Below are 21818 nucleotides of genomic sequence, written 5' to 3'. Positions count from 1 at the left end.
GAGCAACTCGTCACCCCTCTTATGGTAACTGGTTACCTCTCTTATGGCAGAATGTTACTCCTCTCAGGGTAACTGGTTACTCCTCCTGGTACATGTTATTTAACCTAGCTCTAAGATTTTTTTTTTTACATAATTGTCAAATATCAATCAAGTGACTGATTACCTTATACATGATTTGAAAAAAGAAACATAAATATAAGGAAAAAATGTTTATAATAAATAAAAAAATAACAAACACAATTCAAATCACAAAAAAAAAAAAATTGCTAAACAACCAAAGAAAAATTCAATATAAAATTAGTTGTATAAAAATAATATAAAAAACAAATAAGCTAAAAAAATAATAATCAAATTACAAACATATCCTTCCAAATTAATATAACTTGATTAAGAGTAAAATTATGGCATAAACCAACTTTTATACAAAATTATGAGAAAATAAACCCATAAAAGTGAAATTTAAAAAATAAAAAAAAATCATAGATTAACTTTTTTTGGAAAAAAAAATATATTTTTACACGTTCTATTAAAAGTCTCATATAAAATATAATTTTCTCTTAAAAAAATTACATTTTTATCATTCTTTCTTGATCAAAATAAATTTTCTAATATTATTAAATTATATTTTCGTTTTCTTTTTTATTTTTTTTCCATAATTTATACTAAAAAATAAAATTTCTATCACCTTTCTTTTCAATCTTTTTTATCTTTCTATTTTTCTATCCTCTCCACCAAATATAGTGTTAAAGTTATCCTATCTGAACAAAAATGAAGAGTTTAAGAAAATACGACATGTCTTTTTTACTTTGAACAAACACCAACGTTATCATGATAGTTGGTTTAAAATCAAAATGAATAAATAAATAAAATAAAATCCTACACTCGTTTTGGATTCAGAACTTGTTTCCTGCTCTAATGAGTCGCTTTCTCGCTTATTTAGAGAAATGAAATGTTGCTATCTGTATTTGATGTCGTATGTGAATTCTTAAATATTTGTCATTTAGTTCCAAAGACATGAACTTTGTCGTTTTATCATACACCCATACTAACCCACTCTCTCTCTCTCTCTGTCTCTATATTTGTCGCAAAACAGAACAAACGTAATAATAGTAAAAAAAAAAAATAAACAGAAAATAAACATGAAATGAACACTGAGAAAAGAAAAAAAAATCAAAACTGTCTCATTCATTCATTCCTTTTCACTATAAGAAAAAACTTTCTGAGATTAGAATATATGTCAATCAATCTTTTACAAAACCAATCAGACAAAACTCAAAACAGCTAATCAAAGCTGCACGGAGACAACTCCTCACAAAACTATATATCAGACACACCAAAAAAATAAAGTCAAGCAAATCATCACTCCAAACAACTTTTTTTTGTTTTTTTTTTCTTTTTCGTATAGAATTATATGTCACGCCACCCCAGATCAATATCTCCTATACACAAACCAAAAAACTATGATGAATCCCAGTCTCAATTCCACACTATTACTTCCTAAATTAGTGCTTTTCTTTAGTTTCTTTCTTTTGTATCATGATCAAGTAAAGTTGTCACAATTAAGGAACAAACTTGTCCAATAAGAGAGAGCTGTAACTGTAAGTAGTTTTCGAGATTTCTTCGTGTTGTGAGAGTTGGTGAATAGTAGTGAACACACTTAATGAGGATCAGTAGGCGAACCTGGTAAGAAGGGAACGAAACCGCGGCCACCGAAAACCGGCCGCATGAAACCATTGTCAAATTTTCTCCAGTAATGGTGGACTGTGTGAGATGGTATGCTTAGAAGCATCCTTAAACTGGTGGGACGAGTTATATTATATTGGGAACTTTGATAGTTGGCCTCTGTATCATCCTGAGCATTGCCCAGCAGTGGCACTCTTAGAGATTTGAAGTTAGGAGTGGAGGGTTCGGAAGACAAGCTGGGGACGTATTTTGAACAAGGTAGAAAGAACCTCACAATTGGTTTTGTCATCAATCCAAACACCTGCATACATAGAACTTTACTAGTTATACTAAATGTACTCTTCATTCTTATTGGTGTATCAAATGTATTCCATCAAATTTTGTAATATGAGTACTGGTAATTATTTTTGTGACATAGGGTATATCAGTTATTTCACTTTATTATACAACAAGCTTAAAATTCAATCATTTTGCTAATGGCCCTTCAGGCCAATTCTATCTCTCTCAGTTGAAGAATACATGGAGCTGAACTGAAGTTTCAAAACGATGCAAGATGAGCTATTTTCCCTTTCAAATCGTCTGGTGAGTTCATATGCAATTAGCTTTCTGTTTACGGGTTTATTGTTTGTACATTCAATAAAATCAACCGTTGTATTTGGCGTTACCATAATAAAAAACTTGACAAATTAGAAGAATATGTGTCTTACCACTGTACTGAAGAGAACAACCGTTATGGTACTGGTGATCATGACTGCATTCTCGCGCAAATGAGTGTGGCCTGACCTGGTAAACTGCATGAATATGAAGTTGAGAATCATTTTGTTTGAAACATGTCTTTGCTCCAAACTATCAAGACAGTATATAGAAAAGACATGTTTTGATCTTTCATCCACCTGATTATAGGCTAGTGCCATTGAAACAGCACCTCGCATCAGACCAGCCCACCAAATTGTAATCTGCAATAAAAGAAAGACCATTTCGAATCAAAGTGAAAATGGCTTTGGGGTAAAAATGAGAAACCAAACGTTAGACTCATACTTGTTCTTTAAATTCTATTTTCTCATCTGGAGACTTTTTAGTCAGGTTGGATAAGAAAGACAATGGGAAAACAAAGGCTGCTCTTCCAACTAAAACTAGTCCCAAAAGTACTGAACTCACACCAATCGGCGTCCCAGGACTGAAAGAAAAGAAAAGAAAAAACAAACATTAACCCCACATTAATTTAAACATGCCGAGGCAGAAGGTGATTCATGGAAGGTATTTCCTCATGAAAACATACCTACTGCTTACAATTTTCCACTTTTCAATATCCATCGCATCCATACCGACATATAGAAAGATAAATATCTCGGCAACAAATGATAGAGTGGCAAAAGCATGCCTGCATTAGTTGGTACAAAGAATTGAGATGTTAGTATAGATCATGATTCATGAAATAGATGACAAAACAAAAACAGTCTACCAAAATCTTCAAGCTACAAATCGAAAAGAGAATCTCCAAAATGAAAACTAACATGAAGATATGCCAGTTTTTCATGAGGAGTTTCTGGATATTAACGTACTTGGTTGTCACTCTTGAACTTTCAGTCACGTTATGCCATGTGTAATGAGACATAACAATTCCACAAAAGAATACGGTGAGGATGGCACTTAGATTAAATAGCTGCAAAGTATATCACATATTAAAATTAATTGTTAGATTTCATTTTATGTACAAACAAGAAAAAAAGAAAAAAGAATGATCTTACTAGTAGTGAAGACTCTTACTTCTGCTAGCATATATGATAGGTAAGCCATGAGTATCATAAGAGCAACCTCACGATCAGTAGAGTGCCTGAGTTTTTTTTTTTTTTTTTAAGAAATCGCCAACAAAATGACACAACAATAGGTTTAGATATAAATTCAGATTTTTCTTCTACCTATCATAAACAAAACGTATGGCGAGACACTAATTCACAAACCTGCCAAAATAGAGCTTTTTAATAATATATGCGCTAAGTAGTCCAGCCTGCAATAATATCGATATCTTTGATAAGGTTACACACGACAATTCAATCAAAGTTTTGACTTGGTAAATTTACGACAATCCAGGTTCTTATATATTAAATGCGTCATAATAAAAATTGCATATGTTACATAACGCACAAAGAGAGAGACTTACAAATGCTCCCAGCAATGTACTTGCTACAAATAAATAGAGAAAACTTCCAATAAACTTCAAGGCGATGGCTGAATTGATATGGGTAAGGTCAAAGCTCTGGATTGCATTGAAAAGCACCACTGAAGTGGCATCATTTACTACGCCTTCCCCAAAAACTAGGCTGTATAACAAGGGTGTCTCATCTTGATTAAGCACCTAAAATAAGGATAAAGTGTATTAAACTCTGTTCTTGAGGTGTTAAAAAGGACCACATAATATATGACCACAAGCGGTGCAGTTCCTTCTGCCTTCCCACCCCAACCTCCCCCGACCCCTCGAAAAAAAAAATATATGACCACAAGATATACCTGCAAGGTGCAAACAGAATCCGTAGCAGAAAATATGGCTCCAATGGCTGCAATAAAGGAACTTATTAAATAAATAACAAAACAAAACAAAAAATGTCTACATATTAAATCAAAATTTAACATACCAAGATAATCTCCGATCTTGAGTGGACCCACATTCATTTTTTCAAAGAAGTGTATAGCACCTATGTGAAAGGAAAAAACAAAGGACTTCATGAATAGTACTATTCATCATTTTATGCACATAAGCTAAAGCAAATAAAATCTTGTGTACCTATGGAGATTATAGCAAAGGATATCAGAGTACCAACTGCACCAAATAGCATTATGGTTAAGAAATTGCGAAAAAATTGCTTTTTCTTCACCTGGAACCTAGTACGTTGGCAAGAAAAAGAAATCAGTCAAAACTAATGGTCAAGCAAGGTACGAAAAAAGAGGCATAATATGAATCGTGCCGCAATTAATCCCACCAAAGGAATATACAAGTGAATAATACACATTAAAGCTTAATAAAGAAAAGTTAATTGACCGTTGAAATTGCAGGCAAACCCACAAAAACTTAATGATTTGATTTCACTGCACTTATACATGAGTTTCTTTGCTTAACAGTTGTTATGACATGATTACTGTTCCTTTTCAGACCGTGATTTAAGTTTCGTTTAGCTTTGATGCCACGAATTAGTAAGCATGACGTCAACAAAGTTCAAGTTGTATACGTTGCCTCTCTCACTCATTTTCCAATTCAAGTAATGACTAAATAATGAGAATACGTCTAACCAAATTGTTTCCCTAAGCACAATTGTTCTATACGACAAATTCCAAATACTTCAGTACAATTTGAGGAGGGTTAAGATACATACTGGAGTATTTTTTTTCTAATTTTTTAGTCAACTTATTTTTCTAATTTTTTTTTATAGTAGTCTTCGTTGTAGCTACTATTCCTGCATTTTTTATTTTTTGAAAAATCATGAGTAGTTTATAATGCCTGCGCATAGTAAACGGGAATATGAAGAGCTTTATTTTTGACACCATAAACTATTAGTAATTTATCAAAAATTTACTGAAATAATGTTGTATGAACAACATACACCCGCCATAAAAAAACTCAAGCATATGTTTTTGGAGATTGTTACTAGGAGGTTGAAATAACTAGCACGCTTCGTAACATTTATACTTCATTTGAATGGATTAAATAAAAGCAACTGTTCATATTACCAGACTTTGCTCAGAAAATCAAATACCATAAGAAGAATAAGAATTAGAAGGAAAAAAATTAAGAGTATAAAACTTTATCTACAAGCTAAAAGTTCACGTACCCGGCATTGAAAATTATAGGCGGAAGAAGATAATTAAAGAAAAGTTCTTCACTAAATACTAATAAATGGGAGCTTTTCCCTCCAGTTGTAAATAATATAATGACTCCAGTACAAAGTCCCTGCATTCATCATAAACACACTGGTCATTTCCATTTCCTAATCTCAAACACATAAATACATTTCAAATTAAAATTAAAATTAAAATAATATATACACACACTACAGAGATACTCGAACCCTTGACGTTCTTCGTCGAAAGAGGTCTAAGATTCGAGTAATTTCCATTTTACAATAATACTAATCTGTAGACAGAAACATGGAGAAAGAAGCTCACAATGGCGAGTGCCGTAATGGACTCATTCATCCACCGATTTTCCTCGAGCAAATGGCCGATGACAATGCAAGCACAGAGAAGGGCCACGAACAGGTTCATTGAGACCACAGAAGAATGATCACTAGTCGCCAACAAATTCATCGAATCTGGAAAAATCGAGCTCACTTCCATCTCTGTAACTGTATTAATTTCAACTCTCAAGCTCAACTTTAGCTCCTTTATTCAATTTCAACTTTCTTCAAAACGAATCCTATACAGAGAGAAGCTAGCTAGCCGCAGTAGAGTTTCTCGCGTTTGGTTGCTGAGAAAGTTGATAAAAGAAAATTCCACTTCTCAACTTAATTATTAATCAAATCCGAATGATCTTATTACCAAATGCACATTACACAACTCAAAACTCACTTCGTTATGAAACCTCAAGTTTCCTCAGCTATTTCTCGCCAATCAAACAGAGATATATACATACATATATACGTGTATATATATAGGCATATAGTTTATATAACTTTACACATCAGTTTTCTCAGACTTATATCAACAGAGACTGAGATGTAGGGAGAAAATGCTACATCAATGGAGATGAAAAATAGATCTGACGAAAGAATCTTGAGAATCTTTGAATTTTTTTTTCTTTTGCTGCAAATACAAGCCAAAAAATTCTGAGAGAAAAAGTGACATAGACGAAGATGAAGAGACCGCGAACGAAACATATTTATACGGTTTTTTATTATTATTATTAAAGCTTTAACTAAGAAAAAATACTGACCGTTGATTTATCGTGATGATTGATTTCGGGTGATGTGATATGTGGGTTTGGCTGTAGAGGATTACTCCCCTATTTCTGTTTGGAATGAAATGGAGGGAGAGGTCCACCTTTATGATTATGTCGTCCAATAGAATCTTTTTCACCCAATGGAAGCTTTTTTCTGTTTATAAATTAATATATTAAAAGTGTTCAAAAGCTCATATAATAAATTATAAAAGCTATGCGAAATGAGTATAGAAGGAGGTACTTTCCATGTATTTATTAATAAATTTTAAATTATAAAAGAAAATAAAAAAAAAAAACTTGTTGTACCTATACGAATATTATTTTCACAACTAATTATATCATAATTAACCCAAAATTTATGCAAGTGCATTGAGTGATGCTATTTAGCAGTGCCTAATATCATATGTAATGACATCATGTGTTTCGTAAGGATACTACATAATACTTATTAAATTAATATGTGTGTAATATAATCGCTACAAGAAAATGACTCTACAACGACAACTTTTATTGCAACGACGCTGAAGTCATTGTTGCATATATATAGTCAGTTTCCACGAAAGATTATTTTTTTTCAATTTATTAAAATAAATTAGCTACAACGACATCATCACTATAGAGTCGTCAACAAAATACAACAAGTTCCTGACGACAAGTCGTTGCTGTAGGGTCCCAAAAAAATGAAGGGAAATTTGGCAGTCAAATTTCAAATCCCAACAAATGTCGTCGCTATAGGGTCCCAACAAATGTTGAGTGAAACAGTGCGTTTGATATCAGCAATGACTCGCAACGTTGAGTGAAACGGTGCATTTGATACTAGTGACAACATCCTTATACTCTATAGCGATGACGTGTCGTCGCTATAGAATCTGTCGATATAACCCCCCAACCTGAACCTTCTTCTTCATTTTCTGCAAAAACCAGTGCTGCCAGTGGCGGAAAACCGTCTCCCATAGCCGATCCAAGGTACTCCAAGGTGATTTGTGGCCATTTCTTCCTTGTTTTGGTAATCTAAACCCATTTTCTTTGTATTTTATCGTTTAAAGTGTATTTTTTTTTGTTAATATATGTGTGTATTTTGTGTTTGGTATACATGGGTTTTCGAAATTTTTTGTGGGTTTTTTTTTTTTTTTTTGCAGATTACTTGTGCCTAGCTCGAGCATTGGGATTAGATTATTGGCATTGGATAACGATCTAGCCTAACTTTTGGGTATTGTTTTTAAGTTTTTTATTATTGATTAATTGTTAAATTAAGTTTTCATTTGTGTAATTGGTTATTTTATATAGTGCTGAATTTTGTTTTTTTAGGTTAGATTTGTATATTTGTTAATTTAACTATATTTGTATTTTTTAGGGTTAGATTGTAAATATATTTATTAATTTGATTTAGTTAAATATTATGTTATAATAAAAATGTATATGATAGGTTTAGATATTAGATGATATAATTTTTTTTATTAATATATATGTTTATTTTTTATGTGTATATGTATATAAATATGAATATGTGTGTGTATATATATAAATGTGAATATGTTTATATGATTTAATGTGGATGTGAATATTAAAATAAAATAAAATAAAGAATTTATTAGGTTAGATAAATCTAATTAAATGTTTATAATGTGATTTATGTTGTTGGTATGAGATTTAAATCTTTACATTCAATTATATGTATATTATGATACTGATTTTGTATATTTTATGCAAATTTTAATTTTTGGGATAGGTTAGATTATAGTCGTTATATTGCCGAAATTTTAGTAGAATTTAACGTAATTAATAAAAATTAATAGTTTTTTTATAAAGTAATAAAAAGTAGAATAAAAATTTATAATAAAGTAATTAATATAGACAACTTTACCCTTGAAGTTTTATTAAAATAAAAAATAGAAAATAAAATAATAATTTAATGATTATTAAATAAATTAAAATAATAATCTTTAATGGTAAATTAATAAGATTACGATTAAATATTTATTAATTTAATAAATTTGATAATATATTCATAAAATTTAATAATTTATTCAGAAGATTCAATAAGATATCATAATTTAATTAAAAAAATTAGTGCTTTGGTGATAAAAAAAAAATCATTACCAAATAAAGGTAGTTTTTATGATTATCACATTGTAATAATTTATTTTCCACTTGAAGCAGTTATGACGATTGACAAGAGTTGGATAATCGATAGACGGCGTAACTCTGATAAGTTTTGGAATGATCTTCAAGTATTTATACAAATAGCCAAGAATCATGTGAATGCTTCGAGATAAGTCAGGAACCATGCAACTAGTGTGTGAATATGTTGAGTCAAAAAATGGATGTGGTGGAGGCTCACATACACAGATATGGCTTTCTACAGCGATATGTGAAGTTGATATGCCTCCAGTAGTGGACGATGGGGCTCCAGTGACTGATGAGATGATTGACATCATCAGTGATGTTATTGGCGAACAAGACACTAACGAAGAAGACTTAAATGAAGGAATTTCAGATGGTGGTGGCAATAGTGTGGAGAATCAATTTGATGACCTGTTTCAAGAGGTCGAAGTTGAGTTATACCCTGGTTGTACTTGGTTGTCTTCCTTGAACTTCTTGGCGAAGATGTTGCACATTAATGTTATGAATAAATGGACAAACAATTCCTTTGATGAACTTTTGAAGTTTATGAAATTTGCATTCCCGAAGGAGAATAAGATTCCGACTTCATACTACGAGTCTAAGAAAAAAATGAGGAAATTAGGGTTAGGTTATCAATCAATTCATACTTTCAAGTACGATTGTTGTTTGTTCTGGAAGGATTCCCAAAAATAGAGTTGTCATGTATGTGGTGAGAACCGATGGGTTGACAAAGACACAAAAGGAAAAAAAAGTCGCCCACAAAGTGTTGCTGTACTTCCCTTTGACTCCTAGGCTGAAGCGTCTTTATGGTTCAAGGCATACAACAAATGACATGACATGGCATAGTACGGTACGATCGAAAGAAGATGGTGTGATGCACCATCCTGTTGATGGGGGTGATTGGAAACAATTTGATTCCAAATATCCAGATTTTTCCAAAGAACCTAGAAATGTTCGATTAGGTTTGGCTGTTGATGGTTTTAATCCATTTGGTAACATGAGTCTGTCTTACAACATGTGGGTGGTAATATTTTGCATGTACAATATGCCTCCTTGGTTGTGCATGAAAGATTCATCATTCATGCTGAGCTTATTGATTCCCGATCTAAATTCACCTAGGAAGGACATGGATGTCATTTTGAGGCATGCAGTATACGAATTGAAGGAGTTGTGGGATGAAGGAGTTCAAACCAGAGATTCCGCAATGAACAGTGTATTCAAAATGCGTGCAACACTATTATGGACTATCAATGATTTTCTGGCCCATAGTAGTTTATCTGGTTGGAGTGGCCAATGATATATGACATGTCCTTCATGCAACGAAGACATTTCTTTGTGTCGGGTAATTGGGAAGACGACTTATGTTGTTCATGGAAGATTCTTATCCGCTATGCATTAGTGGAGGAAGGGTCGCTTGTTTGATGGGAATTATGAAAAATGCTTCCTCCAAGAAAATTCAGTAGTCAAGACATACTCAAACAATTAGCACATGTTCCAAATTTTTTGTCGGACTATCAATTAGAGCAAGTTACAATTAGTTTTTGGTACATAGTCACGACGAAAGACGTACCACTCAAAATAGTGGAGTTTCAGTGCCAAGAACCGATAATTTCACTTTCTATGGCCAACTTGAGGACATTGTAGAGTTATGCTATTCCCATGATTACTCGGTAGTATTGTTTCGATGCAAATGGTTCAACACCGATGTAAGCAATGGTCGAAATGTGACTAAGAATAACATCACTAGTATCATGATTAATTCTGAATGGTACAAGAATGATAAATTTATTCTCTCCACTCAAGCAAAACAAGTTAGCTCGGGCCAATTTCCACCACAGCAGTCACAGCCACCACAACAGCCCGATGATGATGACAACTTTGAGATTAATTTAGATGACATTTAGTTTGGTTATATTATTCTTTTTTAATTTATTAATATTTTGTGTTGCTTTTTTTACATTTAGAGACTACTAATGTAACGACCCCAAATTCACTAATGAGGCTTAAGGGCCTTGGTTAGTGTGCCAGGAGGGCATTATTGGGTTAAATGTGAATTGAATGATTTTATTGATTTAATGCATAATTATATGATTAATAATGTTTGTATAATTGTGTTGGTGTTAATATGATATATATATATATGGCATTGTGAGAACCACATTATTATGTGGGTAGGTTTGCAGAGCACGACTCGAGGCGATCATAGAGCTAGTTAGCGGGGAAAAGTCACAACAGGGCTTAGTAGTTGACTTTGGACAAGTCAGGGGTATTCTAGGTATCGAGTAGCTATTTAGACTATCAAGTTATGAAAATAGATATATGGAGATATATTTGAGGTTAGGACGTCTAGGTGGGAATATTGGGGGATTTTACCATTTTGCCCTCGGGGACGGTTCCGGCACCCGAGCCTTGGGATTAACTTAACGGATAAGAAAAGTTTGAGGAAACCAATAGAAAGACTAAACCGACCTAAACATTCTTTCTCAGTTCTTCTTTCCTCTCTCTCAAGGAAAACACAAGGGAAACTAAGTGAAAACTCAAAGGAGAAGCAGAGAAATTCTGGGACTTTTGAGCTGGGAATCGCTGGGAAATTAAGTTGGATTTCTGAGGCTTAGTTCAAGAATTACTCAAGGGAATCAAATCAAAGCTAAGGTAAGGATTAAATCATGTGTTCTCTGAAGTTCAACCTTGAGTTTTCAGCTGGGTATTGAGGTCATTGCTTAATTGATGTTTAGGGTGGAATTTGAGCTGGAAAAACATTGGGAATCAGCTGGGTCTTGATTAGAGGAAGGATTCCACTAACCAGGTAAGCTTTAATTTAAGAATTAGAGGTTTGAATTTGAGTTTTTGACTGGTTATCTTTGGGTGTTTATGTTCTTAAGTTTCAGGAATTAAGTGTGTGATTTCTATGAGTTTTAGGTTGAATTTTCTGTTGAATTGTGTGGCCTAACTTTCTCTGGAAGTGTTGGGGTTGTTGGGTGTTGAAATGGGAAGCTTTGGGATGGCTTTGGATGAGGTTTAGATGTTGGAAATGGTGGGTTTCCTGGGCTCGAAGGGAAGGGTCGCGGCTCTGTTCTAGAGCACTGCGACCCTAGGTTGAAGATGAGCCAAGGAAGCTCGGCCAGGGGTGAGCGCCACGACGCCCATTGCAAGGGCCCCGGCGCGTGTCTTTGCCCAAGGTGGTCCTTGGTTCTATTTTGAGGCTAGGGCCGCGGCTAAGCTTCAAGGGTCGCAGCCCTTAGTTGTGCACTTGAACGTTAAGGGTTTTTAAGGTTGGGAATGTGGTCTAGAATGCTCGGGATCGATTTCACCACCGTGCTTGGTGGGATTCGGATTCCCGGAAGTTAGTTTTATACCGAAAACCTATATTTGGATATTAATGAAACCTAATACTTTGGTTGTGACTAGGTGATAAAATCTTAGGCTCGGGAACGGATCGTGCTTAAGGAGCGTTGCTCATAATTCGAAACCGCAAAGATCAAATGTAAGAAAACTGCACCTGGTTGAATATCTGTGACGGGACTAAGGGTTCCCTATTGTGTATGCTTGAAAATATGGTATTATGCCATGCAAGCTAATTAGTGAACCAACGGCCTAAGGGTGCCAAGGGTTACACTAGCGCACAGGGCGCGGCTTGGCCACTGGTAGCCAAGGACAGCTTAATATGCACTGAGCTCGGTTTAAGCGGGCCAGAGTCAGTGGGGTAAACAGAGGGTGCGGCCTAAGTTGTCGGCCCTGATTATTATGTGATATGAATGTTATAAGTGTTTGATTGCATCCATGATTCTGAATAAACGATGAATGATTAATGTGGATTATTTGATGAGAGTTCAAGCTTAGTGAATTTACTATCTGCTATTACTATTTGTGTTGCACATGTTTTCTTGATGGGCCTTGGCTCACGGGTGCTACGTGGTGCAGGTAAAGGCAAGGGCAAACTTGATCAGCCTTGATTAGGAGAGCTCTGTGAGCATAATGTACATGGCCAGCTGCTCAGCCGCCACGGTTGAGGTATAGGCAGGGACGTGAGACCCGAAGATTATCCATTTTGCCTTAGTATGGCTAACAGTTGTTTGTATTATTTTGGAAGTCTGTAATCCAACTTTGAAACTCTGTTTCTTCTGGGATCCCGTGTATATAACCGTTTAATTATATAAAATGAAACCTTTGAGACCAAAACCTTTTTAACCCTAGCTCATACATGTTTAGTGACATGTTTTCAAATTAATGACTTGATTAGCAAGTCTTGCACTTTTATAAGTACACAGTGTAGCAGTCTTGGCTATCCAGGGCATTACCACTTATGTTTGTACTAAGTTGAACAAAATTATTTTTATCTTGATATCATATTAACATTGTTGTTTGTGTTTTCACCCAAGAACACGCGATCTCTCGAGTAAGACACATGCCTCTTTTATGAGGCAACGCCCAAAGGATATGTCCTTGGGAGATCAGCCCACAGTTGGAGGTCGTCCTTCTCGGATAATGAGAAGGTGTCAACATCTCTCCTTGGCCATGTCCCGAGAGCTGTAAATGTCTTCATAAGGTTACCTCCCGGGGATGCTTGGTAGTCTGCATCTTTCCTTGCCCTCAGCTATATTTTAGGCTGAGGACCTAGTCCTCGGAATCTTAGGGATAGGCTAGGTGTCAGCCAATGCGGATTAGCTGCCTCAGAGGAAGACCTAACAACCTTTTTGGGCGATCTTCCTACAGTGTTATCGATGGTACGACTTGACAACTTGCACTCCCACTACACCGCCTGACACGGAAGTACGTACAACATGCCCTGACAGTCCTAGGGGCATGTTCCCCATAAAGTGGTTACTTTTCTGCAGTGGGCCCCACAAATCTCGCTTGGGTCGTGGTCTCTATTTAATGTAGCCCAATGCATTGAAGTGTATTAATCCCTCAATTATGGGAAGAATGTGTATTAATTACTTATGATTAACATTAATGACCCCAGCCTCTATAAATAGGGCTGGGAGTCTCATTGTAATGGGTTCGGTTTTTGAGAGAGAAAACTACTTGTACTCAGAGCAATCTAAACACTGTCTGAGAATACACTACTGGAGCTTGAAATCACAACCTTACAACCATCTTAATACCAGAGACTCATGGACCAGGGTTCTTTTATAACCTAAACCACGTAAAAATCCTTGCATTCTTATAGTTCATTTCTTTAATCTCTCTTATTAAGGTTGATAGCGTCAAAGGCAATCAACATTTTGGTGCTTTCATTGAGAGCTTGAATGAAACAATTGGCATTCATGATCATGGTGACTACATGAATAAATGTTATAGATGAAGTGTCCCCTCCTACCGGAGTTGAAGGAGGAGAACCCAGTAGGCAACCACCTGAGGACGTACCTGAGATGATGGAGGACTACGATGAGTATGCTGAGTATGATGGCAAATATAATGATGCCGACCAAGGGTATTATGAGGATGAATATCCTCAGCCCATGGAGGCGGAAGTGACGCCGGAGGTGGTGGTGCTCCGTGAGTAGGTGGCTACCTAACAACAAAAATTTGATGCTCAAGAAGGTAACATCGCTGCCCTTCAGGAGATGGTGCTTGCCATGAAGGCCACTCTTGCAGCCCAAGGGTTGTGAGTGGACCCCAACAGCAATGCGCCAGCTGAGCACCCAACAGGTGTGCCACCTACGCACCCTGTTGGAGTGCCACCTATCAACACAGCTGATGTACCTCTTAAGCACCCGACTGCTGAGGCGCGGGATCCGCCAGTTGAGGTGCCCACTGAGCACCCAGCAGGAGTTGGAGCCTCAACACCACCACAGGACCATGGTAAAGGAAAGGCCAATGATGACCCTGCTTCAAAGCATAAGAGGGCCCATCAAGAGCCCGAAGGCCACCCGGCTCTGCAGCAAACTAATAAGGGTAATTAAGCAAGGGCCCGAGGACACCGCCAGGCAGGATGCGCCCGTGGAGCTCGGTGCCCTCCGCCTCGAGGCGCTCATATGGACCATGCGAGGCCTGGAGTTGGTGTCCCTTCGGGACCTAACCAGTCCCACAGGAATAATCGCCCGAGGAATGCCCCACCGAATCGGAATTGGGGCATCAGTATCTCGGTAAACGAAAACGAGTCTGATGGAGAAACTGAGGTGGCCCGCCTAGAAGATAATGGTGTGTTCCGAGGACAAGCTGACCTATGAGATAACCTCAATGCTCGAAGGTGTAATAAGGCTAGAGTACGTGAGCCTGCTGGTAGAGGCCCGTCAGATCTCTGACACAATCTCAATGCTCGGAGAAGAGATTGCCCGACATAGAGCATCAACTGGGATCGGGATCCGCTTCGAGCAGAATTAGAAAGTCTAAAGCGAATAATGCTCATAATGGCCAGGCGACAAGGTCATGAGTCTGACTCGAAAGATGAGGAGGTAGAGTCATGTGCTCCTCACCTTGTTGAGGCTCCGCTACCTCTAGGATTCAAGATGTCGTCCATACCGGCTTATGATCTTGGCTAGGATCCCACGGACCATTTGTCCAAGTTCAACAGGTTAATGTCGATGCATCGTGTCTCCGCGATGCAAAATTTCATGTGTTCCCCCTCACCCTGACAGGACCAGCAGACAAATGGTTTAAGAAGCTCCAACCAGGGTCCATTTAGACGTGGCAACAGTTATCATCCGCCTTCCGAAGACAGTTGATAGGGGACTGAAAGGTAAGCTTTGAGGTCAATGCCTTGGCCAAAATCAAGCAAGGACCGTTTGAGACCCTCAAGGCCTACATCAAACGCTTCAAAGAAGAAACGACAAGAACTAAGAAGGTCGATGATGGCCAACAGCTAATGGCATTGTAGCCTGGCATCTGCGCGGGATCCCTACTCTGGGATGATCTTCAGCAAAGGGGATGTCGGCGTCTTGATGACTTCATTCATTGGGCTCAAGAATACATCAGCTTGGAAGACGCCTAGATCGGGGCGTTCAAAGCATCCGCCCTTTTCCCTACCTCGGCCGCTCCTGGCCCCATGGCCTTGGGAATCCAATACTCCCCTTATGTTGACATTCAGCATGGGTCGTTGGGAGCCCAGCCAGGCCAGAGCGCCGCCCCTTCTGGTTGTAGCGCCATGTCTGCTCCTGGATGTGGTATGTCTCGGGCAAGGTTCGGGGCAGCGCCCACATGATACATCGCTTTTCAGCCTGCATTTAGTGCTGGAGTTGTCCCCCCATCCCATCCGGCTAAATCCAGTCGAGCTCCTAGTGGCACAGGGCGCAGAGGGAAGGGTAAGGGTCGCAAACCCAGGGGAAGCGAAATCACACAGCTTGAGAAGGGAGTCACATCAGGCGAGAAGTACGTCTCACAGTATTCAGAGTATACTAACTTGGTGGATTCCCAAGAGAACATCTCTGTGGCCACGACACAGAACGTGCAATACAGGAAGCCACAACCCATTCGAAGAGACAGGGATAGACGGGACCCTGGCAAATTTTTTCGTTTCCACAACGACATAAGGCATCACACTAACGAATGTCGCTAGCTCAAGGATGAGATTGAGAACCTCATCAAGTTGGGACACCTCCATTAGTATGCTAAGGGTGGACCGCGCCAAGCATAGCCACTCGTGGCCGGACCGACGGTCCTGCCTGCCACACCTCAGGCCCCGATAGTAACTCCTTTAGGTCCCCAACATCCAGCATCCCAAGGGCCTCCTCCAGTAAATGGGCATGAAGGAGCCATATCAGGAGGACCTCACCTGGTGGCACCTCACAAAGCTTGCAGAACAGGTATGCGCGAGCTTTGAACCACGATGATGAGGTAATGGCTTTGACCCAATTACCTGCCTAAATGCCGCGAATGACTGACCAAGTCATAATATTCTTCGAAGATGATGCTCGGAGAGTGCATTTCCTGCATCACAATCCGTTGGTGATTGAGAGCCAAATCTCCAACAAAATGGTGGCACGGATTCTGGTAGATAACGGGAGTTCGGTGAATATCCTGTTTAAGTCAGCCTTTGAGAAGATAGGGCTGACTACAGTAGACCTGTCCCTGTGCGCCTCGACACTCTATGGGTTCTCAGGAGAAGCCCTCATCCCAATGGGGCAGATAAAGCTCCCAGTAATGCTTGGAGAGGTACCTTGCCAGGCCTTTAAGTACTGCACCTTCATGGTGGTGGATTGTCTCTCGGCATACAATGCCATTTTGGGACGGCCAACATTGGTGGAGTTCGGGGCAGTCACCTCCATTCGTCATCTGTGCACCCCAGTGGTCGGACCAGCATGGAAGTTGTTTGTGGATGGGTCTTCAAACGAGAATGGTGCTGGGGCGGGACTTATTTTGGTCTCCTCAGAGGGGCATAGAGTGCATAGTGCCTTCCACTTCGAGTTTAGCGCCTCTAATAACGAAGTAGAGTACAAAGCCTTAATTGTTGGACTTTGCGTGGCACTAGAGCTCAAGGCTGAAGGACTTGAGATCTTTACCGATTCCCAACTCGTTGTGAACCAAATTCTCAGAGAATACCAGGCCCGGGGAACAAAGATGGCAACATACTTGGCAAAGGTTCAAGAAATGTTGCACAACTTCTGAAGTTTCACTATTCGGCAAGTGCTGAGGGAGCAAAATCTAATGCAGACGCCCTGGCAAAGCTGGCTACAACCAAAGATGTCGAATTAATCAATGTGGTCCCCTCGATTACTTGGAGTCTCCTAGTATTTTGGCTCCAGAGGAGGTGGAAACAGTACAACCCCAAGATGGGTGGTTGGAGCCAATAGTTAAATACCTAGTCTCTAGGGAGTTGCCCCAAGACAAGAAGGTAGCTTGGAAGTTGTTGTACCAAGTGTCAAGGTACATAATTATGGATAATAGGCTTTACAAACGAGGCTTTTCTTTGCCCTTGCTTCGTTGCGTGTCCAGAAAATAAGCCAGATTAATACTCGAGAGGTACATGAAGGATTCTATGGTGATCATACTGGGGGGCAAAGCCTTTCCAAGAAGATCCTAAGGCAAGGGTATTTTTGGCCCACCATGAATGGAGACGCAATGGATTACGTCAAGAAATGCGACAAATGCCAGCGCTTCGCCAACATTCCCCGAGCGCCTCCAAATGAGCTTACTCAAATGATCAGCCCATGGCCTTTTGTCGTCTAGGGCATCGACCTTATCGGGTCTCTGCCTATAGGGAAAGGAGGGGTAAAATACGCCATAGTGGTTGTCGACTACTTCACGAAGTGGGTTGAGGCCGAGTCGCTCGCCACAATTACCTCCAAAAAGGCTTTGGACTTCGTCATAAAAAATATCGTTTGCCTGTATGGGCTTTGAAGGAAGATAGTCTCTGACAACGAATTGCAGTTCGACAGCAAAGTGTTCATAGACTTCTGTCAATGACATGGTGTCATCAAGAGCTTCTTTTCCGTAGCCCATCCGTAGGCCAACGACCAAGTGGAAGCAGTGAACAAGAGACTCAAGTCCACTCTAAAGAAAAGGCTAGAGCAGCCAAATGAGCTTGGCCCAAGGATCTGCCAAGGGGATTGTGGAGCTACCGTACCACTGCCCAGACCTCCAACAGCCATTCTCCCTTCTCGATGGCCTATGGGTACGAGGTTATGCTCTCAATTGAAGCAGCAATCTCCACGCACCGACGGGATACGTATGATTCAACCACGAACCATGCCTTACTTCGGGAGTCCCTAGACCTCGTGGAGGAGATACGCGAAGCTTCTCAGCTACGAGTAGCATCCTACCCACAAAAGGTGGCTAGATAATTCAACTCCAAAGTGAAGGATAGAAAATTCGGGGTCGAGGACCTAGTGTTGAGTAAGAGTCTTCTTAGCCACCTGAGATCCAGGTGCAGGAGTGTTGGGACCCAACTGGTAGGGCCCTTACTAGGTCGAGAGCATTGTATTCCGGGAACATATAAATTAGCTCGACTTAATGGGGAGATGATTCCTCACACCTGGAATGTCGAGCATATTTGCCCGGTATTACCAGTAGTATGAGCAACAAACATTATTTATTTCTGTAATATACCCTGTAGCCTTCGGGCACATGTAATGGAAACTGTGTATATAAAACACGGTAAGAAATTTGTTTGTTTAACTTGCGTTCTTTAGTTTCTGTTATATTCTATTAATGTTGTGTAAAGAGCACTCGCTCGCCTAGACAAGTGACCACAAACTAGTCTCCGATCACTTGGGGGGCATGGAGTTAGGGCAGCACCGCACCTTGCAAGGAACGAACAAGGAAATAGGAAAGTAATAAAGTCTAGCCTATAAGGTAGCTTGTTCCAGGCAGAACTAATCTTAGTACCTAAGAGCTAGATAACCCAAGTAGCGCGAGAATAGACTATTGTCATCTCCCGCGGACATCAAACCCAAGGAGCTCTAACCAAGTCTTTTGGTCTCGAGATGCGAATGGAATGTCGAGTACCCGTACTTGGCCTCGGGAAATCTGTGATATGGGAAGCTTGGCTAGTCGACGAGCGAAGCGCCCCTAATATCATTATATCCCATATTTAGAAAAGTCGGTATAACAGACTTAAGAATTTAGGTTACCTCCCAAGGATAGCGCGCGCCCAGAGAATAATAACCAATTCCTAATCTGTGCAATACAAACGGATACCCAGGCGACCTATGCTTGGGCGTCTTGTTAACTTCACCTCCTGCGTAAGATAGCCCAGAAGGTAGATATGTACTTGAAGAGCAGTGTCAAAACCCCCGACCTCTCGAGTAGCGCATACTCGGAGGGTAGATGTTTTCACATGCTAGAACCCTTGAAAGCTCGAATCTTCGGGTTGTAGGGACATGAGGCAACGAGTAAAGACCTGCAGTAAATTTCACGTCAAAGCTACTTCTAGGATTGTGGGCCTACAAGAGACTAAATGCGGAAACTAGGTATTTGAAACAGCATGAGTTCTTGTTCATGTAACATTTGTGTTATGTTGAACTTATAGAATCAAGACTTTGAGTTCTTGTTCTCGTGACATTCGTGTTACGTTGAATTTATAGAACCAAGTGTTCAAACGATTCAAGTTCTTGTTCGCGTGACATTCATTTTATGTTGAATTTATAAAGCCAAGAGTTTAAAAATGATTTGAGTTCTTGCTCTCGTGACATTCGTGTTACGTTGAATTTATAGAACCAAGAGTTTGAAAATGATTTGACTTCTTGTTCTCATGACATCCGTGTTACGTTGAATTTATAGAACTAAGTGTTTAAAATGATTTGAGTTCTTGTTCTCTTGACATTCGTGTTATGCTGAATTTATAGAACCAAGTGTTATATAACAAGTATGAGTTCTTGTTCTCATAGCATTCGTGTTACGTTGAATTTATAGAACCAAGTATTTAAAACAGTTTGAGTGCTTATTCGTGCGACAACTTAGGTTACGTTGAATTCAAAGAACCAAATCAAGTGAAAGAAGAAAAGATGCGTAGTTAAAAAGGAAAACAAGTGCAAGTGTGCTCAGGAGCTCGAGCATTAAAATGTATGTTTATACCCCTAAAAATTATGACACGCATGCCTGATTCTACTCAAGGAGTTACTGAGGGCCTTCACCTGATGGCACCTCTGTCACCAACTCGACCACTGGGTTGTCTTTGGGAATCTGGTCCGCTGTCAAGGCCTCTCTCTCTTGAGCCTCGTGGGCAATGTCTTCCTCAAGACATGCTTTGAGTTTGGTCCTCATATCAAGATCCTCTTTGAAAGAGAGGTCCATGTCCTTGTTGTTATGCCACGCGATAAAGAGCATGTCCTCAGCCATCACGTCGAGGTCTTTGGACAAGTTCCCATTGGTTCTTTCCAGCTCACCAACACGGGTTTCAAGTTCCATCCGGCTTATCCGAAACTCCTCGCGGACTCGGGCCAGTTCCTCCTCCACGATCCTTGTCCCGATCGCGGCATCTTCCAATATCTTGGCAAATGTCTCCTCCAAGGCAGACAATTTTGACCTCTCCATGACCAGTTGATCCTCCACCTCTCGAACACGGCCCTTGGTGTCCTCCACCTCTTTCTGAAGTCGTGAATGTTCCTCTAGAGGAACTGCAGTCTCTTCGGTTTAAGCAAGCTCCACCTTGACGCGAGTCAACTCCTCCCGAGTCTTCTTCAGCTCAAGAGACCGCGTCAGCACTAGGTCCCCGAGTCGTTGGCTTAAAGCAGCAACCTGTAAATTCAGGATGATGAATCAGCCAAAAAAAAACAAGATATTCATCATGCATAAATAGAAACCAAGAATTACCCTAGTGGCAGGGTGACGGCTATTTGCCACCAGCGCCACCTCGTTGTCACCACCACAACGGGCGAAGCTGCCTGCGGTCATCTCGCATAAGGATGTCTTTAGTCCCTACAGGAGTTCTGTGCCGAGAGGTATGGCCCTCTCTCCTATTCTCCCTATGAGGAGAGGTTCAAGTTCTTCACGGCGAGGAGTAGAGACAGGTTCTTTCGACCAGTCCTCGCGCAGAAACTCGGTCAACAGTCGGACACTCTCGTTTCCTTTGCCGATGCAAGCATTATAGTACTCGGTGACCTCCCTGTGTAGATCTGAGTCATCGTCATTGTAGTACTCCAGAAAGAAAACCATATGGGGATCCTTGGCTTGAGGAGCAGTGGGGGGGATTTCCTTGCCTTTCTCGGAGAACCCCTCATCTCGAGGGGAGGAGACCTCAAGGTCTATGACCTCGCCGGCGATTGTTGCACTTGAGGTAGGGGCCACTGGAGCAGCAGCAGAGGATGCCGGAATAGACGGAGGGGGTGGTGACACGGGTGTCGGAGCCGTCGGGAGGTTGATCTCGGAAGGGCCCTACACCCTTTGATAGTTCAAGCGCACCAAATCTGAAAGGCCCATGTTGTCTGTGCAAAGGAAACACCATGGTTAGTCATGATAAATGAAAAGAAAACCATAATACGATAATACATGCATAAAAAGAAAGGTAAAACTCCTCAGGATCCCCACCATGATCAGGCTCCTCAATATGGAGGAGGGTACTAGCAAAGTCATGTAGGAGACGACCCATCTCTTGTGTCAAATTGGTCTCGTACTGACAAAACCAAGACACATACATGGTCGTCGATTCGTCAAGAGGTATGAAGCCAGGAAGGTGCCTTTTTCTCTTTGGGTTGTGAAGGAA

General features: G+C 39.7%; 1 protein-coding gene across 1 annotated transcript; it reads right to left on the bottom strand.

Moving 5' to 3' along the window:
• Window positions 1–1161: 1161 nt before the first annotated feature.
• On the bottom strand, window positions 1162–6515 carry LOC133819350 (sodium/hydrogen exchanger 1-like). The gene is made up of 14 exons (XM_062252574.1): window positions 5842–6515; window positions 5508–5626; window positions 4466–4563; window positions 4317–4376; window positions 4192–4238; window positions 3845–4039; window positions 3645–3691; window positions 3451–3517; window positions 3246–3346; window positions 2963–3064; window positions 2722–2860; window positions 2577–2639; window positions 2391–2474; window positions 1162–1984 (listed from the first exon to the last, which is right to left on the bottom strand). The coding sequence occupies exons 1-14, from the start codon at window positions 6010–6012 to the stop codon at window positions 1658–1660; spliced, it is 1620 nt and encodes a 539-aa protein (XP_062108558.1). The 5' UTR covers window positions 6013–6515; the 3' UTR covers window positions 1162–1657.
• Window positions 6516–21818: the final 15303 nt, after the last annotated feature.

The sequence above is a fragment of the Humulus lupulus genome, chromosome 2 (assembly GCF_963169125.1).
Source record: "Humulus lupulus chromosome 2, drHumLupu1.1, whole genome shotgun sequence".
NCBI classification, from domain to species: Eukaryota; Viridiplantae; Streptophyta; class Magnoliopsida; order Rosales; family Cannabaceae; genus Humulus; species Humulus lupulus.
The sequence above is the reverse complement of the archived record's forward strand: the minus strand, read 5'-3'. Positions and strand labels throughout refer to the sequence as shown.